The sequence below is a fragment of the Podarcis erhardii genome, assembly GCF_964252035.2.
Source record: "Podarcis erhardii genome assembly, chromosome: 9".
Lineage (NCBI taxonomy): Eukaryota > Metazoa > Chordata > Lepidosauria > Squamata > Lacertidae > Podarcis > Podarcis erhardii.
Window position 1 is genome coordinate 71,053,224 of NC_138512.1, and position 26,696 is coordinate 71,079,919.

The window sequence follows — 26,696 nt, forward strand, 5'->3', positions numbered from 1 at the left end:
GCTACCTATCTATCGCTGAAAGGGGTTAGTTTAACCTCTGGTTTGGTAGTAAAACTGAATGACTGTGTTGCGAAATGATGCATGTCTAAAAAGTGTGTCACCAGCATGAAAAGCTTGGAAAGCTCTGCTTTAGCACCTTAAAACACAGCAAGGCCGCCTCTTCCCAGATTTCATCACTCAAAGCACAATTGCTTTTTCCACACCTGCAACCTTTCCAACTTCTGTTCATAAAACCGTCATCTGGGAATATGCAACAACTGCCTTGAGTGCACACACCTCAGCTTAACTGCAAATTGAATGTGGCTGACATTTTTAAAATCGGATGGAAGCTGGTTTGAGGAGAAATGCACTGAACAGCAGGATTTCTCAAGAATTACAGGACAGTTATGGGATTGTGCCTAACATCACGTGTACATGGTTTCAAATACCAGCGATGGGAGTACACTGGAGCCAGAGTAAAGGGTGATGCATACACAGTCATTGAAGAGTGCAAAAAATTGTTTTCTGGTGCCCTAGAAGACACTACTATATCTCATGGACTTAAGCTACAGGCAGGTAGGTGTCATTTCAATATTAGGAGGAAACCACTTGACAGTAAGAGTGGGTTAACAAAAGAACCTGTTACTTAGAGGGGTGGTGGAATCACCCACGCAGGAAGTCTTTAAGCAGAGTCTGGACAGGAAAAGTCATCTGTTGGGGAAAAGCCTCTGGCCTTCTTGCATCAAGCAGGTTAGACTAAACCAGTGGGTCCCAATTAACTAAGGACTGCAGACCTGTTTTTCAAAAGTGAAGCCATGGACTTGCTACTTTTGAAAAACTTGTTATCTCTATGGTAGTTTTTGTTATGTGAATGGTGCCACGGACTCTGCACCAATTCTTGCCTATTAACACCCCCCTATCTCATTTGGGGCTGTGGTGTTTACTCAGTTAACCAGTGATCAAAAGCCTTTTAATGGCCTAAAAACGTGCTTGCAAAACTCATGGAAGTGTTTATTAAACTTACAAGAACTGTAGGTGGAAGGTGTCCTCTCAGAAAAAGCACCCTGTCTTCTACATTAATTACTAAGGCAGTCCCTGCTGTCGCAGGTACATGAATTATCCAGAAACGAAAAAAGAATGTTCATTTCCATACAAGCCAATTGTTTTTATTAATATGCAAATTAATTTGGATTTAATATATTACCAGCAGCACAAGCCTATGTAGGCCTGCTCAGAAGTATATTCCATGTATAGACTTGTATAGGGTTGCAGATTTACTTTGCTTAAACTGATATATTTATTGATTCTCTTAATACATTGGCAATCCTGAAAATGTAAAAATGTCAAGACTTGCCTTTCTGGATTAATCAAAGACCCATGAAGCCCAGGATTTTGTTTCTGATGGCAACTAGCAGATTATTCTGGGGAAAGTCACATGTGGTGGTCCATCTTTTGATATTCCAATGTACGCTTCAGTAATTGGATGTACAGTGGCCAGCATCCATCAATAAACCTACCTTCTATGGCAGGAGCTGCTAATGTGTGGTACCCTGCAGATGTTGTTGGACTCAAACTCCCACAATCCCTGACCATTAGCCATTCCAGCTGAGGCTGATGGGAGATGGAGTCCAACATCTAGAAGGCATCATGTTACCTGCTTCCACCCTAACATACATTTTATCCTTTGGAAAAGCTCCATCTTGTGGCAACGAAAATGATCTCACAACATGAGCAGAAACACCATTGCTTGTTCTGAATCAGGATTCATCCAGAGAACCCAGGTCCGAGCAGTGAGAGCAGGGAGAGCAGAACAACACTGTCATTTCACACTTTCTACCACTCCTTCTGTTGCTAAAGCAGGGTGTCTGTGTGAGAGGCTTCAGGAAAAAAATCCAGGTCTGTTCTTTCTTTAAGGGAAGGGCCACCGTAGCTCAGTGGCTGCCTTGCAAGCAGGTAAAGGCAAAGGTACCCCTGCCCGTACGGGCCAGTCTTGCCAGACTCTGGGGCTGGTGCGCCCATCTCACTCAAGAGGCCGGGGGCCAGCGCTGTCCGGAGACACTTCCGGGTCACGTGGCCAGCGTGACATCGCTGCTCTGGCGAGCCAGAGCCGCACACGGAAACGCCGTTTACCTTCCCGCTAGTAAGCGGTCCCTATTTATCTACTTGCACCCGGGGGTGCTTTCGAACTGCTAGGTTGGCAGGCGCTGGGACCGAACGACGGGAGCACACCCCGCCGCAGGGATTCGAACCGCCGACCTTTCGATCGGCAAGCCCTAGGCACTGAGGCTTTTACCCACAGCGCCACCAGCGTCCCTTGCCTTGCAAGCAGACAACACCAAATTTAGGGTGGTGTGGAGCAGACAGGGAGCATAGCAACAATAGGTAAATGTAAAGGGACCCCTGACTATTAGGTCCAGTCGTGACTGACTCTGGGGTTGCAGCGCTCATCTCGCTTTACTGGCCGAGGGAGCTGGCGTACAGCTTCTGGGTCATGTGGCCAGTATGACTAAACCGCTTCTGGCAAACCAGAGCAGCACACGGAAACACCGTTTACCTTCCCGCCGGAGTGGTACCTATTTATCTACTTGCACTTTGACTTGCTTTCGAACTGCTAGGTTGGCAGGAGCAGGGACTGAGCAACGGGAGCTCATCCCGTCGCGGGGATTCAAACCGCCGACATTCTGATCGGCAAGCCCTAGGCTCTGTGGTTTAACCCACAGCGCCACCTGCATCCCGCATAACAACAATACTGAGAAAACCCATTTAAAAAGCAACTGTACCAAAATGAAATACTGTGGAAAATAATCATAATCATAATAATAATAATAATAATAATTTGTTATCTGTACCCTGCCCATCTGGCTGGGTTTCCCCAGCCACTCTGGGCGGCTTCCAACAAAGATGAAAAATACACTAAAATAATAAATATTTAGGGGAAGGGGCGCCCAATCTTGGTCTTGTTCAGGGAGCCATATTACCAAACTCCACCCCTGATGCAGCTGGTCCCAGGTTCGGTCCCTGCAGGCATCTTCAGGTTGAGTTGCGAGACTGCTGCCTAGAAAGCCGCTGCCAGTCAGTGTCGACAACACTAACCCACATGGACCAAAAGTCTGATTCAGCATAAAGCAGATTCCTAAGGAGAAATAAATAGACATCTATCTGTCTATCGAGCTGAGTGAACAGTGCATTGCTATTAACTGGCATCGATTAATATGTATCTTGGACCTGTGTGGATGCTCGTTCTATCTATTGAATAGAGGCAGCAGCAAAGGCTGAGATGCACCCGCTTGGCAGTCCATTACGACGCACGCTTTACGTCGGCCACGTGCCCCCCTGCGGTTCTCGCATGCGCACTTCATCGGCCGAACGCCTCGCCTCCGGCGCGCATCACCTCTCTATGCTTCTTACGGAAACCAGAGCGTCCACAAGTGAGGCGGAAGGTATAAAGCAGGGCGCCACCCGACCGGATGTAGAATTTACGCGCTTGCTCCAGGCCGGAAGTAAAGCACCTGGAAAGCAGTTCGGAACGGAGACGCGTAGATTAAGGACGGCAAGCGGGAGGCTTACGGCCGTCCGGTTATTTCCTGAACAACAAAATGACAATTGGGAATTAGTTAGGTGGAGGCGGGGGCGGTGGCTTACCCAGTTTCTTGTGAGCCGGAAGTGAAAGCCTGTTTCCAAGGAGCACCGACCTTCGACCCGGAAGTAGTGTCGTGCGTTGGCAGCCGCACAGCAGCAATACCGCACGCTGGTTTGCCGACTGCCGATCCGTCCGCGCTGCCGGCAACATGGGGAAGCCACGGCGGAGAATAGCCCCGGGCCTGAGGGCCTCGCAGCCGCGGGAGGAGAAAATGGAGGAGCCGGAGCCGGGAGCCCCGATCTTCACGGAGGAGGCAGACGATTTCCACCAGCGGCGTCTGGAGGAGGCAGTGCTGGCGGCGCTGGGCAGCGAGGAGGAGGAAGAGGAGGAAGATGGCGAGGAGGAGGTCCTGGGACTAGAGCTCTCTGAGGAGAGTGAGACGGAGGAGGATGGAGGAGGAGGAGATGAGGGCGCGGACGACGACGAGGATGGAGGCGAAGGCGAGCCCTTGGATATGGACAGCGACCTGGAGGAGCAGCGGGGCGGCAGCGGAGACCTCGGCCTCCCCCATGAGTTCGCCTGGGGCCAGCGGAAACAGCTCTATTACGGCACCGACTACGGCAAGGCTGCGGCTCGCTCCAAAGCAGCCAAGCAGAGCCAGGAGGAAGCCGAAGCCGAGGAGCTGGAGGAAGAGGAGGAGGCCCAAGCCATTCAGAAAAGGCTGGTGCAGAATCTGGGGGAGGATGACTACGGCCTGGACCTGATAGAGGCCTACGCTGCAGCAGCCCAGGAGCCAGGTCGAAAAGAGTCCGGGTCGAAAATTGCCAAGGACTTGCAGTCTCTCTCTAAAAAAGAGAAGTTGAAGCTGTTGAAAAAGGAATCCCCGGAGTTGCTGGAACTGATTCAGGACTTTGAAGCCAAGTTAACTGAGCTCAGAGATGAACTGGAGCCTCTCATGCAAATGGTAAAAGATGGGGTCATCCCCGAGGGAAAGGGCAGCCAGTATTTACAGACCAAATACCATCTTTATTTGAACTATTGCTGCAACATTAGTTTTTACTTGGTGCTGAAAGCCAAAAGGATTCCAGTCCACGGTCACCCCGTCATTGAAAGACTTGTAAGTTACAGAAATTTAATAAATGACTTGGCGATTGTGGACCAAAAACTGTCACCGGAGATTCGTCTGCTCCTTAATGAATTCCATAGCAGTGACACAGGTGATGTGGAAGGTAGGAAGAAGCTTATCGTGCCTGCCAGAAAGCCTGTTAATAAAATCAAACCTAAAGTTGTCGGTGAGCTTTCTAATGGTAATGATACTGAAGAACCTACAGATGATTCAGGTTTGGATGAGGAGGCTGCCCTGAATTATTATAAGGAGATGGAAGAAAAGATAAAGCTTAAGAAAAAGAGGAAACGAGAAGAAACAGAATGTGTGGAAGACCTGATTATGGAAGAGGAAGCAGGAGATCAAAAGAGAGGTGCAACATACCAGATTGTCAAGAATAAAGGCCTCACACCCAGAAGGAAAAAGATTGATCGTAACCCAAGAGTCAAGCACCGTGAGAAATTCAGGCGAGCCAAGATTCGTAGGAAGGGGCAAGTTCGTGAGGTCAGAAGAGAAGAACAAAGATACGGAGGCGAACTGTCTGGCATTCGTGCTGGAGTTAAGAAAAGTGTTAAGCTTAAGTGATTCTCTTTGTATAATTCTTTTTTTACTGGCTGAATGCAGTGAATGTGAGCTCAATAAATGTTCATTTTGGGGTAAATAAATGCAATATGTATTTATTTTAACATGGAGAAAGCAGCATTGTTCATAGAATGCAATTTCAGGGCAACTGCCTTTCCCAGTTGTTTCATTTGCCCAGCGGCTCATCTTTGTGGTCATCCTCAGTAACCAGGCACTATGTTTAAATGTAAATCCTAATCACTGCATTGAGAACATAGCAGGTCAACAATCCTCTCACCTTCCACCACCTTTTGACCTGCTAGGTTGCATTTCTGTGCAATTTTGACTTTCAGTAACTGCACTGAGCTCAATGGGAATTCTCAGTTAATATGCCCAGGATTGAGTTCCAGATACTTTGGCCTGACCCAATAAGGCTCTCCTTAGTTAAGGGATCCGAGGAATATTTAATCTGCATTAAGCTATCTTGAGCATACAATTAGGGCTAGGCTGATCAGATCCAATGCAAAAGTGGAGATGGTCCTGTATGTTGTGGAAGATAAGAGCTTTGGCAGGTAAAGCTTCTAATGCATAAGTTTTATTTAATTTGCTTCATTCAGACTCACAAAAACTTTCTAGATACTTTCTATACCTTCTAAGTTACCTATGTTCTCTACATTAATACAGTATAAATATTTGAAGCCACAGCTTAGCATATGGTGCACTGGTAGCTTGGCTGAGTGAGACCAAAACCAACCACTTATTGATTTTAAAATGTTAGCAGGTATGTTTAACATAATGACTAGAAACCATTCAGAAATGAACTGTGAGGGGATGCCTATAAGTAGTTAATTTTTTTAAAGGGATATTAACCCTGGAGCATAAAGGCACATGCTGTGATGAGTTGTTTTTAGTGGTGGGTACCAACATTGTGATTAAAGTTGTGAGGGTTTTTTTTGGGGGGGGGGGAGTTTAAGGCCACAGAAAGTAGTGATTGGAAGTTACTTTGCAGAAAAGCTGATATTCGTTGCAGGTGGGGAGAGGTCAGTCTTTTTGTAGAACAAGCCATAATTTTGAGATGTGGTTTTAAGGACTGACAAGTGGGATGAACTCTTGTAATGTATAGTGCTTTTTTACTGCTGTAGTCAAAGCCATTCTCTCTTCACAAAGCTTCATGATATTCCGTCTACCTTCCTCTCTACATCCTGTGCCCCCAAACAGCACAGTGGTCAGTAATCATGGCTGGTCCTCAGTAGGCTGTTTTTGCACACCCCTTTAGTTCCCACCCACAAAAATATTACTGCACTTTTGAAAATTTTAGCATTCCCCCAAGCCTATTGGGTGGTGTCTTTGGTTTGATGCTCATGCTAGGGCATCAGAAATAAGAGTGAACCATGGTGTTTATTTGAAAAGTTTGTAAATTCTCTGTAATGTTTGAGAGATCACTTTGTAAAGAGAATAAAGTGGTGAAATGGAAGATTAGGGTAAGCTTTTAAAACGGGCTGTAGTTTGAGTTTTTTACAGAGAAAGTGCCCCTGTGCAGAAATTAGCAAACAGACCATGTCTGGATCATTTGAGGTAAGCAAATATAGACATATTCTTCTGTGTGCATTTACGAGGAGAGGCCATGCTTCACGATGGCTTCTCAATATGCTTGCAGTAAAAGCCAAGCAGGTGTGTTTAATTAAGGAACCATAGGTTTGTATTTCTGCCTAGCCATAAATGGGTGATGGGGGGCAGCAGTCAAGGGGTAGAGTGGGGAAAGGGAACAAGACTTTGATCTTTTGGGAGTAGTAATAACTGCAATATCAAGTGATTATTTGGCCTTGTGAATAGGCTATCACAAACACCGTTACAGATTTTTTACATCAAAATAATGTATGAAGCTACTTTGTACAAAATCTGACATTTTAGCCCCTCTTGCTTGGTGTATCTACACTGGCTGACAATGGCTGGTTAAGAGTTTCAAGCAGGAACCTTTCTGAGCGCTGCCTGGAAATGCCAAGGATCGAACCTCACAGAGTGATCTTGGGCCAGTCAACTCTCTCAGCCTAACCTACCTATCAGGGTTGTTGTGAGGATAAAATGAGGAGGAAGAAAACCATGTACTGTGCCGCCTTGAGATCCTCGGAGGAAAGGTGGGACATAGAAGAAATATTAATAATAAACCCGAGACCTGCAGGCAAAGCATGGCATCTACTACCTACCACCTCAAATGCAGTATTTTTAAGAGAGCAGAGAGAAATCAAGTAAGGTTAATGTGTCACCCAGCCCTTACTAGGCATACAAAAGCAAATTAAATCCGCAAAGTGTGACATCTGTACATGCTCAGGTGGTACAAATTTCCTTTCTAATTGCATCTGGTATGAAAAAAGGCTCAGCCAGAATATAAACTCAAATAGTGCATTTTCCTCAAGGGTTTTAAGCCTTAAATGGTAACGGTAACATGTAAATTACGTTTTTTGTGTTGCGGGGAAATGGGTGAGGGGATATAGTTCATTTTAGTTTAAGGAACTGACAACTGTGGTGGATTCGGGGTGGGAACTGCTCTCAAGTGTCCATTCCCTGGCAGGAAGCAGGCAAGATTGAACCCCACAGTGAACTTTAAGGAGGAATGGGAAAACTTTATAATTTACTTAAGAGAACACTGTAAACAACTAAAAACTTTGGCAGGATTTGAGTAACACTTGTAATGTATTAAAAACGAAGGTAAAAATGGACTATTTAAAGAAAAATAAGGGAAATTATGTGATGGCAGCAGGAAAAGTTTGATAATGGAAACCATGGAGGGGTGGTGGGAAGTCTAAGGATTCAGGGAATACTGAATGGGGATGATGCTGATGGATGTTTGAATTCAAATGAAGAATGTAAAATTGAATAATATATATATATATATATATATATATATATATATATATATACACACACACACACACACACACGTATATATGTGTGTGTGTGTATATATATATATATATATGTGTGTGTGTACCCCACAGTGGCAAAAACTGACCAGCAAAGTGGTCTCTTCCCACACAGCCAGTCCAAGGGCAATAATGGCACACACACACACGCCATATTTCAGAAGCGGGAAGGGCACGAACTGACCCCAAAGGGGTCGCCCTTCCCAGGGGGCAGGAACTGTGTCAACTCCTGAGGCAGAAAGGGTCAAAACGGATCCCCCCCCCAAAGTAAAGGGGTCAGAGCTGACCCCTACCGAAGTGGACCCTCTTCTGAGGTAAAAGGAGAGGGGCCGGAACCTGCCCCTCCCCCACCATCACAAAGCGGCGGGAAAGCGCCAGAGCGGAGCCCACCGCGGCCGTGAGGGGAGAAGAAGAGCCAGGCAAGACGGGGGCGGAGCTCCACGCGAGGCCGGGACGGCCCATCTCAACCTCCGGTCGGCCTGGGCCCAGTCAGGGCTTAGGAAGGGGGCTGGGTCTAGGCGGGAGAAGGAGGCGCCGCCGCCGCCGCCGCTTTCTTTCGCCCGCCCGCCCTGTGGAAAAAGTTGCCCGCTCACTCTCGCCGCCGTCCAGGAGGAGGAGGAAGAAGAAGGGAGAGAAAAAGAGGGAGCCGCCGCCGCCGCCGCCACCCTCAGCCTCTGAGGGAGCATGGAGGGAGCGGGGAAGAGAGAGGCGGGCGACGGCGAGGGGGAAGCGGAGCGCGAGGAGGAGGAGGAGGAGGGCAAAGCCGCCGCCTCCGCCGCCGCCACGGAGGAAGAAGAAGAGGCGCCCCCCGACTCGCCCCCTTTCTTCCTCCTCTACCCGGGCCGTGGAGGCGCCGCCGCGCCGGGCTTGCAGCCCCAGAGCGCCTGGAGAGCCGCCCCGCCGGGCCCTTGCGGGGTCCCCTTGCCCGTCCTGCTCAGCTACATCGGGCCCGAGACCGGGCAGCAGCAGCAGCAGCACCGAGCCGGCGGCGCCCGTGAGTAGTAGGCAGCGCCGCTCCTCCCTTCCCGTCCCCCGGCAGAAGCTGCCGCCGCCGCCGCCCTGGTTTCTCCTCTCTCTCCCCGAACCGCGCCCTGTGTGTGTCCGCCGCACATGGTGTGCTCGGCTGTCATCCGCCCCTCGACGTTGTGTAATGTTACGGGCAACTCTTGTCCCAGGGAGGGAGGGAGGGAGGGAGGGGAAGCCTCCTCCCTTCGCTTTCCTCCTCCTCCTCCTTCCTTTTTTTTTTAGGGGGGTGGGCTTCTTCTCCGACACCCCACCCCACCAACAAGGTCCTAGGGGTTTTAAAGCAAGCCAGACCATTTAGCACCGACCCCATGCATTCCAGCAGCTGACCATCACCAGCTCAGTCCAAGCCCTGCGAAAAACATCACTATTATTATTATTATTATTATTATTATTATTATTATTATTACTGCCACACACCTATCAGGGCAGCTCACAGCATGAAACTACTAAGCGCATGCTAAAAACTAGAACAAAGGCAAACCGAACCAAGCCAGCAACCCTCCCTCCCCCTTATTTATGAAACAAGCCTGTTAATCGTCTATCCGACTTTTAAAAAAAGGCACTGGGGGTTATTGAGATCAATGCAAGCTAAAAAGCATTGCAGGGGGTTGGGCTAGATGACCCTCAGGGTCCCTTCCAAGTCTACGTTTTTCTGGAAAAAACACCCACACACACACATGCAAGACCCAACTAGGATCCCTCTGCAGTCCCCAAGCAACTGTGTGTGAGACTTGCTCTCCAGAAAATGTGCCTTGTCTTTCTAGCTGTGGTTTTTGGTCTCTCCTCAGCCCCCCCCCCCATCAATTCATATTCCTTTCTCCCTAATCTCCAATATTCTATTTTCTTCTGGCTGAGACGTTAAAACACTAATTCCCAGCTGTAGTTTCTTGCTGCAGTCTTACTGTCTACTCAGAAGTAAGGTCCTTTTTGATTTAGCAGGGCTTACTCTCAGGTAAGTGCAGTTAGGGCTGCAGCCTTAGTGACCCAAGTTTTGGGTCCTTTTTAGGTTCAGGATATCACTGCTTTTACACCATCCCACCCCACCCCGCAATATTTGAAAACATCAGCTTTGTACTTAAACACAAATTGGCTGGGAACTTCATTCTCTGTGTCTTTATTAATTTATTTAAAGAACAACGAACTGGTGATTGCTTTAACTTTTTGATACGTGGTGATTTGAATCATGAGGATTGAATTAGAAAAACTGCTGAGTCTTGAATGAGACTTGCTTTGGAATTGAGGACTTTATTAGATTTTCTTCTGCCGTTTCATTTTATTTTGTTCTAAGGGCTTGTTTTAACAAAGAATTAACTCTGGAACTTCTGGTGAAATGATAAGGAGGTCTTTCTTTCTCCTTCCACAATGCCATTTGTCTTTTCAATAGGTATAATAGCGTCACTGGGGTGAGAAGATTTTAAGCGAATGAAAGAGTCAGGCTGATTGTTTTAAGTGTTAGTAACTGCATTGTGTTAAGATTCTAGCAGCCTTGGGTGTTCAAGAGTTTTGTCTATTAAACTGATCATCATTATTACTTCTGTAATAATGATTTATATCGCACATAGAGGCTTCCAACACTGTGGTGCTGATGGCTCCCTAATGCAAGAAGGGAAAATGTTATGTGACTCTTAAGAGAAAGGGATATTTGGGTTTGTCTCCCAGATAAAACGTTGCAGGTTTCTGAGTTGTACTCTTGCAGTTGTAAAGCTGTTTATAAGAATAAAGCATGGAAGTGTGGGGCACTATTAGAATGTGTGTAAAAATGGATTGACAGAACTGCGAAGATTGTTTCCCCCCCTAAAAATGTATACCCTGTCCCCTCGTGGTTTATCATCCTCATAATTGCTTACTTGTGTAAAATACAACCAAAAAATACAAAATAATAGCACAGCACATGATGTAAGCTCCAATCAATAAAAAACTCATAGCCGCTTACTGGTAAATGTTAAAAGTTTGCAATGTTCACCTGGAGAAATAGGAAGTTCTTTGCCATGTGGTACCACCAGTCCATGAAATGTTGGGAGGGCATTTTACAATGTTGGGAGGGCATTTCACAGGTTGGATACCAACACCAAAAGGGCAGGCAGGCTTTCCCTGTTTGCCACCTGCCTGCTTCCAATGGTGGGGACATGTGGAGAACTGCCTCAGATGTAGATTCCAGCATGAGGGCACATCAGTGTTATAAACAGAGGTAGAAAAGCTAGGAGGCAAATGGCTCCAGGAACCTGGGTTACAGGCACAAAATAATATAATAATAAATTTTTTTATTTATATCCCACCCTCCCCAGCCGAAGCCGGGCTCAGGGTGGCTAACAACAATAAAACAGTACAAAAGTACAACACAACACAAAAGCAGAATAGCTAGTCGCCACCCCCACCCCCCAATGCAGCAGCACTTACTATTTTTATTTTTTTTGAAACGCATGAACTAATACACAATTCACATCAGTGACACATTGTCAGCACCACATTTTTAATGTGGTAAGAGCTGACAGTAAGAGCTGTTCGACAGTGGAATTTGCTGCCAAGGAGTGTGGTGGAGTCTCCTTCTTTGGAGGTCTTTAAGCAGAGGCTTGACAACCATATGTCAGGAGTGCTCTGATGGTGTTTCCTGCTTGGCAGGGGGTTGGACTCGATGGCCCTTGTGGTCTCTTCCAACTCTAGGATTCTATGATTCTATAATAGATACAAGAGAAGATTCTCCAGCAGATACCTAGGCCCTAAGCCATGCAAACCTTTAAATGTGAGCATCTGCTCTTTGAAGTGAGCCTGAAAGCAGACCAAATAATTATCAGTGATCCCAGTGTTGAAGAAGAATGTTTGACTGTGATGCCGAGGTACCAGTTTAACCTGCCTGGTGTGATACACACTGGATTGTTTAGAAATTACTGAAGAGTTAGTGACGTGTCAAGCTAATGAACCAAACCTTTGTGAGTTAGGCATTTGTGGATTTTTTTAAGCAGAGGAGGAAACTCTGGCAGAGAGCTTATTTTCTCTGGCTGAGGCAATAGAGAGAGGCAGTAGTAGTCCTAGACCTGGTAGCGTTTATGTGATTTCCCTTTCTGCTAGGAGTAGCATTGGGATAATGTGAATTGGGGTTCTCTTGAGGTACTTTTACTGCCCTTTGATGATTGCCTATGGTTCCATGATCACCTACCATCTTCTGTTTTTAAATACTTTTTAAAAATCTGTCACAAAATTGAACTTAGCATCTGTGTTGGATAATAAGGGAACAATGTTGCACTGCATAAAACACCCTTACAAAGTGTTTGCGTATTCATCTTGTTGTTGATGTTATAATAATAATGATAATAATAATGATGATGATGATGTTTATTACCTGCTCTTCACCAACTGGTCCCAGAGTTGGTTACAACAATTTAAAATTCAGTGTTAAAAACAGTTAGTATGAACCCTAGAACACAGATTTCAGATGCCAAAGGCCAGGGCAAAGAAATGTGTCTTCAGGAACAGTCAGGTTTACTTTGAATGTGCTGATCCAAAGCTACACGTATATATACCTGAGCTTTAAAAGCAAATTACTACAAAGTCTAAATAATCAATATAAACCACAATCAGTTTATACACATCACATTTTTGATCTCCCAGTACTGTCGTCTCATTACGAAGTCCACTAAAACCAGTACAACAACTGTTTTCAATAACTTGTGTGGAAAAAAGATGATAGGAGGCATTCTGTTTTCTGGGATAACAAAGGAAATCTTTCCACTGTACTCTTGGCTCTAGCCTCCAACTCAAGGCCTCATAACAGCTTCAAAATAAAACCAGTTCAGGTTTTCTCTGTATTCCCAAACCTGTAAATAAATTAGGTCCACAGCCCAATCCTACCTCATATACCTTGAAGCAAGATTCAACAACTTTCAAATAGTTTGTTTAGGTAAGGTAAAGGTAAAGGGACCCCTGACCATTAGGTCCAGTCGTGGCTGACTTTGGGGTTGCGGCGCTCATCTCGCTTTATTGCCCGAGGGAGCCGGCATACAGCTTCCGGGTCATGTGGCCAGTATGGCAAGCTGCTTCTGGTGAACCAGAGCAGCGCACGGAAATGCCGTTTACCTTCCCGCCAGAGCGGTACCTATTTATCTACTTGCCCTTTGATGTGCTTTCGAACTGCTAGGTTGGCAGGAGCAGGGAGCGAGCAACGGGAGCTCACCCTGTCACGGGGATTCGAACCGCTGACCTTTTGATCGGCAAGTCCTAGGCTCTGTGGTTTAACCCACAGCATGCAAAATCCTGCAAATAATTTTTTTGTATCTTCACAGTGACTCCAAAGTTGCGTATGCATTACAGACTTAGAAGTTTTTTTTCTCAGTTCATATTGAAGCAGTTTTGGCGGGGGTGGTGGGATTGAATCAAAACTCTATATTTCATAAGGAACAGCAGATTAGGTATGGCTAATGTGTGTATGGGACGCGGGTGGTACTGTGGGTAAAACCTCAGTGCCTAGGACCTGCCGATTGTATGGTCGGTGGTTCGAATCCCCGCGGCGGGGTGAGCTCCCGTCTTTCGGTCCCAGCTCCTGCCCACCTAGCAGTTCGAAAGCACCCCTAAGTGCAAGTAGATAAATAGGTACCGCTTTATAGCGGGAAGGTAAATGGCGTTTCCGTGTGCTTTGCTGGTGCTGGCTCGCCAGAGCAGCTTCGTCACGCTGGCCACGTGACCCGGAAGTGTCTGCGGACAGCGCTGGCTCCCGGCCTATTAAGTGAGATGAGTGCACAACCCTAGAGTCGGACATGACTGGCCCGTACGGGCAGGGGTACCTTTACCTTTACCTAATGTGTGTATACCACTTCCCAAACCAGCAGTGAGAGTGCACTTGATGCAGAGTAAACATGAATGTGTACACAGCCTTATAATTTGCCTACATGACTACACTGTCAATGTTTTTCCCCCTGTTGGTGTTTCTGGAATCATAAAATCATTGAGTGCATGGTGTGGTTGAGTTATCAGCTCAAAGTTTACCCTTCTCTTCCATTGGCTTATTCAGTCTCATCAGTTGCTATGTTGTACCTGTGTGGCTGATGATGGGTGCTGCACTTGTCTTGAAGTTGACATTTAGCAATGCAGTAAAAAGTTATATTTTTTTACTTTGGTATAGCATGGGTTGAACACCCAGGAAAGTTCAAGCACCCATGTGTGGTATTAAAGGCTCTTTTACCAGGATACTTCCATCATTGCTGGCAGTTTTTTTTTTAATTTTTAGTGAAGACATTTCAGGCTGCTTTTATAATTAGACAGCTTCTTTGCAGACACCTTGGTAGTACATGAGAGGCCCTGCTATGGTTGCAGTTTATCTTCCAGTTCAAGTAACTCATGCTGGAAAACAGTGATTTTGTGTGTATGCTATTCCTAAAATGGAAGAGATTCTTACCCTGTTTGATTTAATTTTGATTTCTATAAATGTCTCCTATTCTCAGTTGCTTCTCTCTTGATGTAGGGAATAACCTTCCGGGCTTCTAATTTCATGTGGCTTCCAATTTCCCAAGGAGCTGATTGGCACTTTCTATAGCATTGTATAAGGGACGCGGGTGGCGCTGTGGGTAAAACCTCAGTGCCTAGGGCTTGCTGATCGCATGGTTGGCGGTTCGAATCCCTGCAGCGGGGTGAGCTCCCGTCTTTCAGTCCCAGCCCTTGCCCACCTAGCAGTTCGAAAGCACCCTTAAGTGCAAGTAGATAAATAGGTACTGCTTTATAGCGGGAAGGTAAACGGCGTTTCCGTGTGCTGTGCTGGTGCAGGCTCGCCAGAGCAGCTTCGTCACGCTGGCCACGTGACCCGGAAGTGTCTCCGGACAGCACTGGCCCCCAGCCTCTTAAGTGAGATGGGCGCACAACCCTAGAGTCGGACACGACTGGCCTGTACGGGCAGGGGTACCTTTACCTTTATTATAGCATTGTATGTACTGCTGAACAAGTATGTTAGAGCAAGCTTTCAGACTGTGACAGTAGCAAAGCATGCACAGATGGCCACTGTGTTTCTGTATGTACTTTCTTTGATATGTTAGCCATAATTTGGTCAGCAACCTCATGATAGTGCTGTGTCCTTTGAATTTGTATCCATCTGAGAGTTTGCATTCACACTACTCTTAATGTGGCAATTTCAATCTATGCAGTATTTTGGCACAGTTCTGTGAATATAACATTTCTCCTGCAATAGGAGCGGGACAGTTTTACTGTAATAATTGTTTTAATGCGAAATTGAATGGTATTGCCTTATTCAAACTTGGTTTATGGGTCTTAGACTTTCTACTTTCATATATCCTTTATCTGTTGCTTGTGTATAGAATTTTATGCACAGTTTTAAATATTTGTCCTTTGTGCATCTTGGTTTTTTGGCAGAGCAACTCTTACATTTAGAGCCATCTGAAAGTTCATTTATGGTTTTAAAATGTGCACAATTCTCCCCAGGTTTTTTTTTATCTGATAAGTATATGGTTCCTTTATTCACTCTTTACAGCAAATTCTTAATGAAGATTTTAAACAAGAGCCAGGGCAGAGACATGATTGATACAGTACTGCTTTCCTGTAACATATGGATGTAACTTCATATTCTTCTCAGTATGGTGTACGTTTTGGTCATTAGATATCCACCCAATAGTAATTCCCTCATGTCTCAAGCTTTCTTAATAGCACTAGGTTTAAAGATACACTTATGTCTAGGCATCAAATGATAGCCATAAGTAAAACAGATGGGGCCTGTGTCCAAGAACTGAAAAAGTGTCCCTCTTCACTTATCAGTCTGGTGAGAAATTGTGAGGTTAATGAATAAATTAGAAACCTGTACATATTGGGTTACAGATTGGAAAGATAGCTTTGCTGAAGGGTGACTATGATCTTCTATAGAGATTTTGGGCATGCATTGACCTTGCAATTCTTCTGGTGTATTTACCAGACCTTATCAATAGAATACAGCTTTGTAAATAAGCAGTGCTCCAGCAGCCATCTGCATTTCGATGCTGGATGTGGAAAAGGGAACTTCTGTCCCCTGGCAGCCTGCTTGATCTCTATGCTTCATGCAGAAGAGGGATGCAGTGCTCTGTACTTTTCCACCAGTCCTCTCCTCCCCACCCCCCATGCAATTCTTCATTGCCTATGGCTAGCAGGAGAGTGGTTAAATCCAAAGCTGATAAAATATATTGTCATCTTTGTTCTTCTTATTATCTTCATTAATAAGAACATTAATGTTCTTATTGGAAACTGACACACTTTCTAAGAAGTTACAACATTTAACGTATTTGCTAATACTCAGCTTGTGCTTAATTTTTGTTGCAGTTCCACGACCCCAACTACTGTATACGATTCTTACTTTTGACTGCTAATGGGCATGTTTTACATCTCTTTGTACCGTGAGGCAGGCTGAGGAGAAAAGCATGCATTGTGTTATGTCTGTGATCGCAGATTGACTAGCACAGTCTGCAAAGAGGCTGTGGATGCTGAGAGCAAGATCAGCTTCATTGCTCTTCCTGCATCAGCAGCAGCAGCAGCAGCATCTATAAAGCGTCCTGGGAATTGCCTGCTCTACGTTCAGTGCAAGCTGGTCACATGAGTCTGAATTTTCAGTTCAGTTCATTAGTCAGCCATTTTGGTCAACACCCTGCTTACTGCGCACAACCAATCCTATTATCACTCTGTATCTTGGCTTGTCTGGAGGGGTGAGAGAGCAAGAGAGCCTCGTCGATTTCTGCAATTCTGGATGTGTTTTCTTCAATGCATTTTACCATTTTGGATTTTTTTTTTTTTAAGCATCTTTAGCAAATAGTAAACAGAGCTTCTCCTACCCTCTGAAGGCCAAATTTGCTGTGGTCATTTACCAGTACGCTGCTTATAGTCAAATTGAAGAAAAGAGTGTGTCTTGCGGAAGAAAACAGAGGAAGAGACCACAGAGGAGAAGAGGCATCTTTTCTTCCCTTTGCACCGTGCCTTGCCTTTCTCAGACTTGTGCAGCTGCGTGATTTTTCAGCAGCTCTTTTTTGACTTAGCAAGGTATTTCCCCCCCCCATTATCAGAAAGCCTTCCCCCCTTTTAGCCTATATATTTTATTTTATTGTTGTACCAGCTGAGTCATCATGTCTGCTCTGACGCCTCAAAGCGATATGCCAACCCCCACCACAGACAAGATCACACAAGCTGCCATGGAGACCATCTATCTTTGCAAATTCCGAGTGTCCATGGATGGAGAATGGCTCTGTTTGCGAGAGCTGGATGACATCTCTCTTACGCCCGACCCTGAACCTACCCATGAAGGTATGGTTGTGTTTTCTATGTAGGGAGGCCTGCAGGTCTTGTTTTGGGTTAAAGAGGCTGGGAAGGAGGGTGCTGGTCTTCACCACCCCATAACTTTATGTAGGAATATGGGAAACTTGACGTAATTTAATTGCTTCATTGCAGTATAACCTAATTTGATACAGATTTCCAAAACAGCTGCTGGACTTTTAAGATGACTCACCTGCATTCTAAACAACTCCTGTGCTCATTTGCTTTGTTTTTCTTAGACCCCACCCCTAGCAACCAAGATATATCTCTGTGAGGTGAAGTTGTGTATTTATGTGCAACACTTCAAATAAAGAAACCTTGATGTTTCAATAGTAGCATTTTGATCTGTGTTTTCTTCTTTAAATATTGCTTTTGAAAAAGCTTTTGTTTTATAAATGGAGCTGAATTTAGAATATTATATTTATGAGGTTGGGAAACTCCTGCGTACTTTCAAAGCTAGAGATTGTAGCAGATGACTATTTCAAAAATCACAAAGTATATTTACATGGACTTACTGTCGTTTATAGTGTTCTAAAGTCTGGATGACATAGGCAGAAAATACAGTTTATTTGGGAATTAAAAATGATACCTCATGGCAGTTTATTTTGTAAGAAGGGCAATTTAGATGGTAGGAGATGCTATTGGAATTAGGAAATTGAATAATATAAAGGCTTGTCCTTCAACTCCCCTACATCTCTTCATTTGAAACAGTAAGGCACCTGGAGCTGGCAGATATAGCTATGTCTCTTAAAACCCAATAGGTTACTCACTGGATTCCTGCTTTGATGGTTGCTGTGAACTAAAGGTGAGAGCACAGCCCATTTTGTAGCATCATGCCCCAGTTTAGTCATGTCTGCAAAACCTGTACCACTTGGCATTGTCACTGTCAACAGCCTTTAACCACACTGAGTTTGTTTCAAGGTGAGTGTTGTTTTTCATTTTGTAGTGTACAAAAGTAACCAAGGCTGGCTCCCAAGCATTTTAGCTGGGAGACTTGCCAGTGCAGTCCCCCCCCCTTTGTTCACATGTTGGTTCCCATCTTTGACCCGGAAATGAAACAGAGCTTCTTTGTGCTGCATTGTCTTCATAACCCACTGCCAGCAGCTTGTGGAAATATTCAGAAGGCTTCTGTCACTCACCAGCTGGTTCTAGCTCACCCTGTGGGAGTTGGTAACAATAAGTAGCAGCTTTAAAATTAAAGTGGTAGCAGTTCAAAAGTCAAAACAAGCATCCTTTTTATCATATTTTGGTATATGGACATTATTGTTGTCAGTACATCATGTGGAATAAAACAAGCAGTTGATATGGCAAGCATCAAATGACTTCAAAGTCCTGATTAAAAGGATGCAGCCATAGACTCCTATGGTTTGTATTCCGTTTAAATGAACAAATAATGAGGTGCTTACGTTTGAGGAAATTACTTGGAAATAACAAGCTTAGCGTGAATTAGAAGTGTCCACGTACTTCCTGTCTTGCTGTGCTTACTACAGGAGAGTCTTGGTGTTGATTGGGTAGAACGTCTTCATTCTTTCTCTGAGGGTTTTCCAATTTCTTTTGATATTACTTATTATGCTGTGATAGACTCTGCTACAAATGTAGGGCAAGCCATCTAAGTATGGCAAATGAGATTTTGCTGTTGCCAAATTATCTAACACTTGGAAAAAAGATACATACTATTTTTTTGCAATTTCCTCACCTAAGTAAATCGATAGTAAGTCCAAGTCTGATAAAATACTTACAGGCTTATTATGATTTATTGTGATGTAGGTGTCTTGACCTTAGGGAACACACACACACACACACACACACCATCAGTGGCATTTTTTTCCATTAGTTACGAAATCTTGTTCCATCTAAGATTACCACTACTGATAATCAGAAAACTATTTCTTTAACGGAATTATGGCCAATGTTAGCTGTAATTGTTTGCATTTCTGGCACTGTACTCTTTCCAGTGTTATGTGAGCACCTTTGTTCATTGACATTCTTTCGCATACAGCACAGTAGTTAAAATTTCTGCTAATGATAGCAGTTTTGGTACTGACTAATTAGTCCAAAACTAATCAAAAATAAGTGCAAGAAGTGTATGAAAAACACTCTTCAGATTTTTACAGTTTTCCCCAGCTTAGTGCCCTCCAGATGTTTTGGACTATTAACTTCAGCCAGCATGGCTAATGGTAAGGAATGATAGGAACTGTAGTCAAAACCTCCTGGAGGGCACCAGGTTGGGCAAGCCTGCCTCAAATCATTGCATTTTGATAATGTGTTTGGGACTGCATGAGGCTGTAGCTCATTGGTAGAGCATCTGCCTTGAATGAAGAAGGTCCCAGGTTCAATCCCCTCCAAGTCCAGGTAGGGTTAGGAGAGAATCCTGCCTGAAACCTGAATAACTTCTGTCAGTGTAGACAATACTAAGCTAGATGGTCTGACTCAGTTTAAGGCAGCTTCTTACTTTACCATAATTATTAAGAGTTTCAAGATTCTTATGCATAGTGGTATTTATTTTAGAAGTGCAGTACTCTCAAATGATGGTGCAAATTTGTAAGACGTGGGGTTTTGCAAGATGCAGCTGTCTAAAGAGAAACCTGGAGCCACTTTGGATTTTCCCTATTCATACCTCAAGCAGAGAGGAATTTTCATAGCATTTAATGCAGAAAGGCTTTTCTTGAACAGCCTCTGAACTGCACTAGAATTCTCTTAAGAGACTATGTGAAACTGCTTTAAAGGCAAGAAATCTAACAAATATAATTTCAAAACTTATTTTCTCAACCTTATTTCCCCGACTTCCTCATACCTCATACTTATATTTGTTATTTTTTGTTTGTGTTTGTTTTCATTGTAGTTGTTTTGTATTTGTATGTCTTTATTGGAAAATTTAATAAATATTATTTAAAAAAAAAAAATAAAGGCAAGAAATCTATTGTTAGAAACAGGGAGGGTGAGCTCTTGCTTTCAAGACTTGCTTGTGGGCTTCCCTGGTTGAAAACAGGATGCTGGACTAGATGGGCATATGGTCTGATCCAGAAAGGCTCTTCCTGTGGTTTTCGTGCCACATTTCCAAACTAGGGTCCACCAGTTAAAACTGGTATCATTTGAGAAGTGTCACACAAAGGCAGCCTGGAGAAAAGTGTGCAAGAGACAAGGGGTGCAGGTTTGAGGATCAAAGTTACTCTCTCAGCATCACTTCCTATGGACTGATGAAAGTAAGATGAAACTGTTCAACAATCTAGCAGAGATCAACTCAAAATATAGCTGTGACAAGTTTTCTGATGATAATGTTTGATATAAAATATCAGCCATTTTGACATGGGCAATGTGGCTGCACATAGCCAAGAAGAAATGGACTTGAGGGAAATTTATCTTCATGTGAGTTGCTGCTCCTGCTGCTGAGGATAGACAAGAAATCTGATTAGGACTGTTTGTTTCTGATGTTGTAGCCATCACCATTTCATGCCTTCCGCAGATTCCTACTGAGCAGGGTGCAATGTGGTTAAGTGAGGGTAAACACAATGCATATACCTACCTTGTCACCATACCAGCATACCAACATGTGCCTAAAAAGCAACGTGTTTGTATGAATGCAAAAAACCAAGCAGTTGTGTGCTTATGGAACAATAAAAAGCACAGTAAATGGTTTGCTTCCCTTTGCACAATGAAAACTTACAAAACCATACAATGCTATTTGGTGCTGAATCCTGCAAGTAGTTTATTGTAGGAGGGCAAAAGAATAGGGCTCTGGTGGCAGCACTTTGCCTAATACCGACAGCCTGAGCTGAAGGAGCTTTTGTGGCATAGTGGTTAAAAGAATGAGTTATGAGCTTGAAAAGCTATGTGCAGATCTTACTTCAGCCAGGAGTTCACTAGGTGACTAAGTAAACCCAGGGCTATTTGATGGGTGAAGTTCCTGGTTGACACTGATTATTTGGGTCCACCTCAACCTGAGCTCAGGCCTGGTTTTGGAACTGAATCGGCCTTGGTCACCCTGCCCCATTATCAAGAGAGGTACAGAGGAGTGTGAACCTGTTACTCTTAATCTCTAAGTGGTCATTAGGAGTTTTGGAATACGGTGCCATCAGTACACTGATGAGAGACAGCTCTTTTTCTCCATAGCTTCTGAAGTGGCTGTGCAAGCCCTGGACCACCTAAATGCAATGGTGGAGTGAATGAGGGCCAGTAAACTGTGTTTGAATCCTGGGAAGTTGGAGGCTTTGTGGGTAGGTCATTCACATTTCTGAAAGGCCGGACACTTTCCTGTTCAGAATGGGCTTGGAGTCCCCCTAAAGGTGTACTCCTGGATTCACCTTTGTCATTTTAGTTCCCAATAACCTCTTTGATTAGGGATGCCTTTTACAAGCTTCATTTGGTATGCCAGCTATGTTTTTATCTGGATCAGGATTGCCTACAGTGGGGGGGGGGTATTTGATCCCCTGCTAAATTTGCCTGTGGAGGGAGCTGAAGGTTTGAGTAGCTACACATCAGCCTCGAAATCTTACTGACTTGGAGAGGATCTGCAAAGAGGAGTGGGACAAAATACTGGTACCTCCTGAGATGTGTGCAAACCTGCTGGCCACCTACAAGAAACGTCTGACCTCTGTAATTGCCAACAAGGGTTTTGCCACCAAGTACTAAGTCATCTTTTGCAAAGGGATCAAATACTTATTTCACTCATTATAATGCACATCAATCTCTGACTTTTGTCTTCTGGGTTTCTGGAGGTTTTCCTGTTGTTATTCTGTCTCTCACAGCTACAATAAACCTACCATTAAAATTATGGACTGGTCATTTCTTTGTCAGAGGCCAAACGGGCAAATTTAGTAGGGGATCAAATACTTTCCTCCCTCACTGTATCAATGTAGTCCATGTATTGGTACCCTTGAGACAGGATTACTGCAATGCACTCTATGTGGGGTTGCCCATGGGCCTGGTCTGGTGGGTCTAGCTGGTGTAGAATTCAAGAATTAGACTGCTGATGGGGGGCAGAAAGTCAACAGCTTGTAACACCTTTGCTAAAACATCTGCACTGGCGGCCAGTATACTGTCAGTTCAAGTCTCTTGTGCTAATATACAAAGCCTGAATAACTTAGGTCCAGAATACCCGAAGGTTCACCTGAGCCCTTTTATTCCAGCTTTGATCACTGAGATCATCCATTGGAGCGCTGCTAATTGACCATTGCATTATAGAGGTCTGACTGACTTAAACTAGAAGTTGGGCACTTAGTGTCTCTGGTCCAATGTTGCGGAATACTTTTCCATCAGATATTTGACAAGGAGTTCAACCTTTTCTGGCTGCAGAAATATTCTTGGAAGTGTGTGGACAGTGCCTGGTGAATTTTGTAAGCCAGAGGAGTTAATGAATAACATTTTTAGTGTTCAAATGGCAAAGTCTCATGTAGTTCCTAGTCCCTCTACATAGTCCCTTGTAGCAAAAACAAGAGGAACAAGTGCAAGTTAAGGGGTAAGAAATAAAGAATGTTTTGCTGAATTCAGTTTTGATTGCATAATTTAAATGACCTTGTTCAGATTTATTTGTGTTTAATTTTTTACACAGTATAAATCTAGCCCTGGGCAACATGTTGCCTCTGAGTCTCAAGCTCCTCCTTCATTTGTAGTATGGAGGCAAAACTTCCCTTAATTTCTCAAAGTGCTGTGCAAATAACTTTTGTTGCATCCCAAGATTAGTGAACTTAAGGGAGTTCATGGAAGGATAGTTTCCAGCAAACATTGCATCCTCTAAAAGCTTCTTTGGAAAGCTGGGGTGGCTGTCCAGTGTGGTGTGGTGTGCGGGAGGTCTTTGGGGGAGGGGGGTCTAGCCCAAAAATGGGCTTGCCCCCTAAGAAGTTAGCTTAAGGAAGATCACAGAAGGAAAGTTTTTGGCTCCTTCCTTCCTTCCTTCCTTCCTTCCTTCCTTCCTTCCTTCCCCCAGGCAGCCATCCTAACCCATTCCACATTGCTCAATACGGCACCCTAACCCTCTGGAGATGCTTTTTGGGGGTTGCCAGTGCCTATAGGGGATGGCAAACTTTTCTTTTGTCAGTTTCCATAAATTAAGCTGTCTTAGGATCCAAATAGATGTTTCATAACAGCATCTGCTACATCAACAAGTCTTTCCATTGCAAAAAAAGAAAGATAAGAGCAGGTTTCTTCTGGGTTTTAGTGTATGTGAGCACAGGAAAATACACACACACTAATAAAATGTTGAGGGACAGTGTCTATTAATATATGTATTTACATTAAAATACAAAAATACTACTGCTACTAATAATATTCAACATACAAAAGGTTTTAAAAGAATACAACTAAATATATATTAAGATACAAATGGTTAAGCATACCTCCAGAATTATGACCACCTTTGTAGTTCGTGTTACTATGTTTAATGGGCTTGCAGAATATAAAAACGCGAAGTATGACATCAGTTCTGAGATACAGGGGTCTTTTGTGCATTGAATTATTAGGATCACTTTAAAATGTATGCTGTTTTCATACTCAAGTTTCTCTGCTACTCACAAGTTAATACAGGAGAGCACAAGATTATAGCTCTCTTGTGGGAAGAACGCCTCGATGGGTGTGTCATTTGCTTGCTCCAGTAATCCTAGTACAGGCAGATTACTGAAGCTCTCTGCCTGTACTAGGAAGCAATGCTTTTGCTCAGGTTTACGGCTCTGCCTTTAGGCCTTTACGGAGGGAAAGAAAATGTAAGTATGAACCTAGAATGATAACTGATTTTAGAATTGGTTCCTGTTTGACAAGATATTGAAATGATTGTGCGTGTGAATCAAGCTGCGTCCTTTGTTTTCTCAGGACATTTATCTCCCTGCCCCCACTTACCTAACAGCTCTGCTGAAGTCCAGCACGCAGTGGTTAATTTTTGTTTAATGGAAGGGGTGCTCTTTGTGCATTGCTAGAGTACTGAACATGGTACTACCAATAAATTTGGCTGTATTTAAGTGCAAGCAATATCTTAAGATTTGTTTTAACCTAGTGCCTTACCTTAACCTTGGTTCAAAACAAGGGAACAGATTTCTTCTTTTTATTTGGAGGGATTTATTTCTGAGGTGGTTCTGAAAAGTACCATAAAACGTCTTGGGTAGATTTTTATACCTAGTCAGGCAGGTTATAAATCCAGTTTAAGCATATCCATGCCACTTGATTTAAAATTAATGTGTTTGTATGACTTTGAAAGCTTTTAAAAATGATCCTCTCATTGTGTTTAATAAATTCAATCTGTTGCTTTATGCAGACTATACTAACTTATGAATTTTAAAATCTTTAACCCCTTTGGTACGTATCTGGTATACCAACCCCCCTTTGTGTTACTTTTCTTATCTTGATTTTTCAGTCTTTTCTTTGAATCATGGCTTGCATGACATTTTTCTTTCTTTTCCTTTTTCGCTGTTTGCAAAGACTCTTGGGAGGATTTGACAGATTTGGTGGAGCAATTGCGCGATGATACAGAAGGTGCGTGCCACACCAACATCTTTCAGCTATTATTTCCATTTCATTTTCAACTGGCTTTTCTTGTCTGTCTTTGAGCTGGATCACCAGGTACACTCCAGTGATAGCAACTGGATCATACATGTTTGTAACTATATTGTGCTGGCCTTTCCTTTGTTAAAATGTTTGTTTTTCCTTTTGAAAAACCAGTTGCATGTATTATCTTCTCAGAATGCATCCATACTGATATTTATTTTGGGGAGTGAGAGGTAGCACAGCCCACATCAAGTTCCATGGCTTGTTCACTGTATAGCGGTCTACTTCTGAAGTTTTGGGGTGTCTTTATACATGGGCACAAAAGATCTCATAAAGGACCATACAATTTCCTACATGTGGTTGGAAGACCACTTCTTCACTCTCTTACTTCCCAATCATTGTTCTACACCACTTCCTTCATTATTGCCGGTTTCTAAAACTTGTGCGGAATTCGAGTCGTCGTACCTGTTCACCATAGATATCTTGCTGGTTTCTTCTGATAATTTTATGCAGCAGAAGCAAAGTGTGGTGCTTTATGATCCCATGTCTGTTTCGTTTTTCCTGGCACACTGCCTCAGAATTATTGTAGTGCAAATGGATGCACAGAGTGCATGTGTGGGATTGTGCAAATTCATTATCGCTGTAGAACAAAATACTGTGAGGAGGGAATGTGTATATTCGGGAAATGTGCCCATGATACCAATAAGTGTGCCTCTGCAAGACAAATACAGTGGAACCTCAGTTTTTGACCATAATCCATTCCAGAAGACCGTTCGACTTCTGAAAAGTTCAAAAACAGAAGATCAAAGGGTGGTCGGCAAAATCCATTGAAAAATGGAGAAACGCGCCTTGGAAGCTGTTTGACTTCCAAGGCATGTTCGAAAACGGAAGCAATTACTTCTGGGTTGTTGGCGTTCGGGTTCTGAATTGTTTGTCAATGGAGACGTTTGAGAACTGAGGTTTGACTGTAATCCTTTATAGAGGGTGGGGATTAAATGGAGGAAATGGCACCAGGGAAAGGGGATCTACTCCTTGTGTTGAGATCCTGATCGGATTTCCTCCCCTTGTGTTGTTGTTTTCAATGTGGGAGATTCTACCACAACCATGAGTCTCCCACCTTGTGTCTAGTTGTGCCCTAAGGCGTACTTTATCGCTGTCTTAAGAGTTCTGTTTTCACCTAACCTTGTTGTACATATGGTGTAGTTGCTCATGTTTTGTTTAGCATTTAGAGGTACACTTGCTTTGGTTGACAGGAAGAACGGGGATGTACAGAGGAAGCAAAATCCCAGAAAGAGGAAGGATGGCAAACATGACCTTTAGACCCTTCTCACAAGATATGTTCTATAGAACAGCAAAACACACATTCAAAGGAGTTGTAAAAACATTGTTTAAGTTGGGTCACCTTGAAGTGAGAAATTCTTAGGTTGTAATCCTGCACATGCATACCCTGGAGTGAACTCCATTTACTTCTATGGGGCTTTCTTCAGAATAGGATTGTGCTGTTAAGAAGATTGAACATTAAATGCTGCTGAAGGAAGCAAAGAATAATGGTACAGTCTAGTGCAGAAAAGCTGATGAATTGTTATGCAGACTTTTTAAAAATTGCAAACTGATATGGAAATAGGAGGAACTGAACTTTAGATTGGAAAAATGAGAAACCAAAATTGACAGATTTGCCTGTCTGTAACTTGCCCTGGCCCAAACCTTTGCCATAGAGTTTCAGGTTTTTCCTGTGGAAATTGGGGATAATCTGTTGCCAAGTTTATGAATCCACTCTGCTAACAGAGGA

At 43.8% G+C, this 26,696-nt stretch overlaps 2 protein-coding genes across 9 annotated transcripts in view; both read left to right on the forward strand.

The window, feature by feature from the left end:
- Nucleotides 1-3,568: 3,568 nt before the first annotated feature.
- On the forward strand, nucleotides 3,569-5,329 carry UTP3 (UTP3 small subunit processome component). The gene has a single exon (XM_081877487.1). It carries the CDS (start codon nucleotides 3,768-3,770, stop codon nucleotides 5,247-5,249), a length of 1,482 nt encoding a protein of 493 aa, XP_081733613.1. The 5' UTR covers nucleotides 3,569-3,767; the 3' UTR covers nucleotides 5,250-5,329.
- A 3,188-nt stretch (nucleotides 5,330-8,517) lies between these two features.
- The window catches only part of RUFY3 (RUN and FYVE domain containing 3), a 47,555-nt gene continuing 29,376 nt past the window's right edge, over nucleotides 8,518-26,696 (forward strand). For 2 of the 8 annotated variants that reach the window (XR_014160299.1, XM_081876857.1), the window contains exon 1: nucleotides 8,518-9,140. Coding sequence is in view for 6 of the 8 variants with exons in the window: in XM_081876857.1 (XP_081732983.1) it covers nucleotides 8,831-9,140 (310 nt within the window). In the remaining 2 variants the exon portion in view is untranslated. Of the gene's footprint in view, nucleotides 9,141-16,649; nucleotides 17,429-24,038; nucleotides 24,133-24,841; nucleotides 24,896-26,696 lie in introns of those variants that run through there. The other 6 variants (XM_081876858.1, XM_081876854.1, XM_081876853.1 and 3 more) reach the window with 6 other exon arrangements.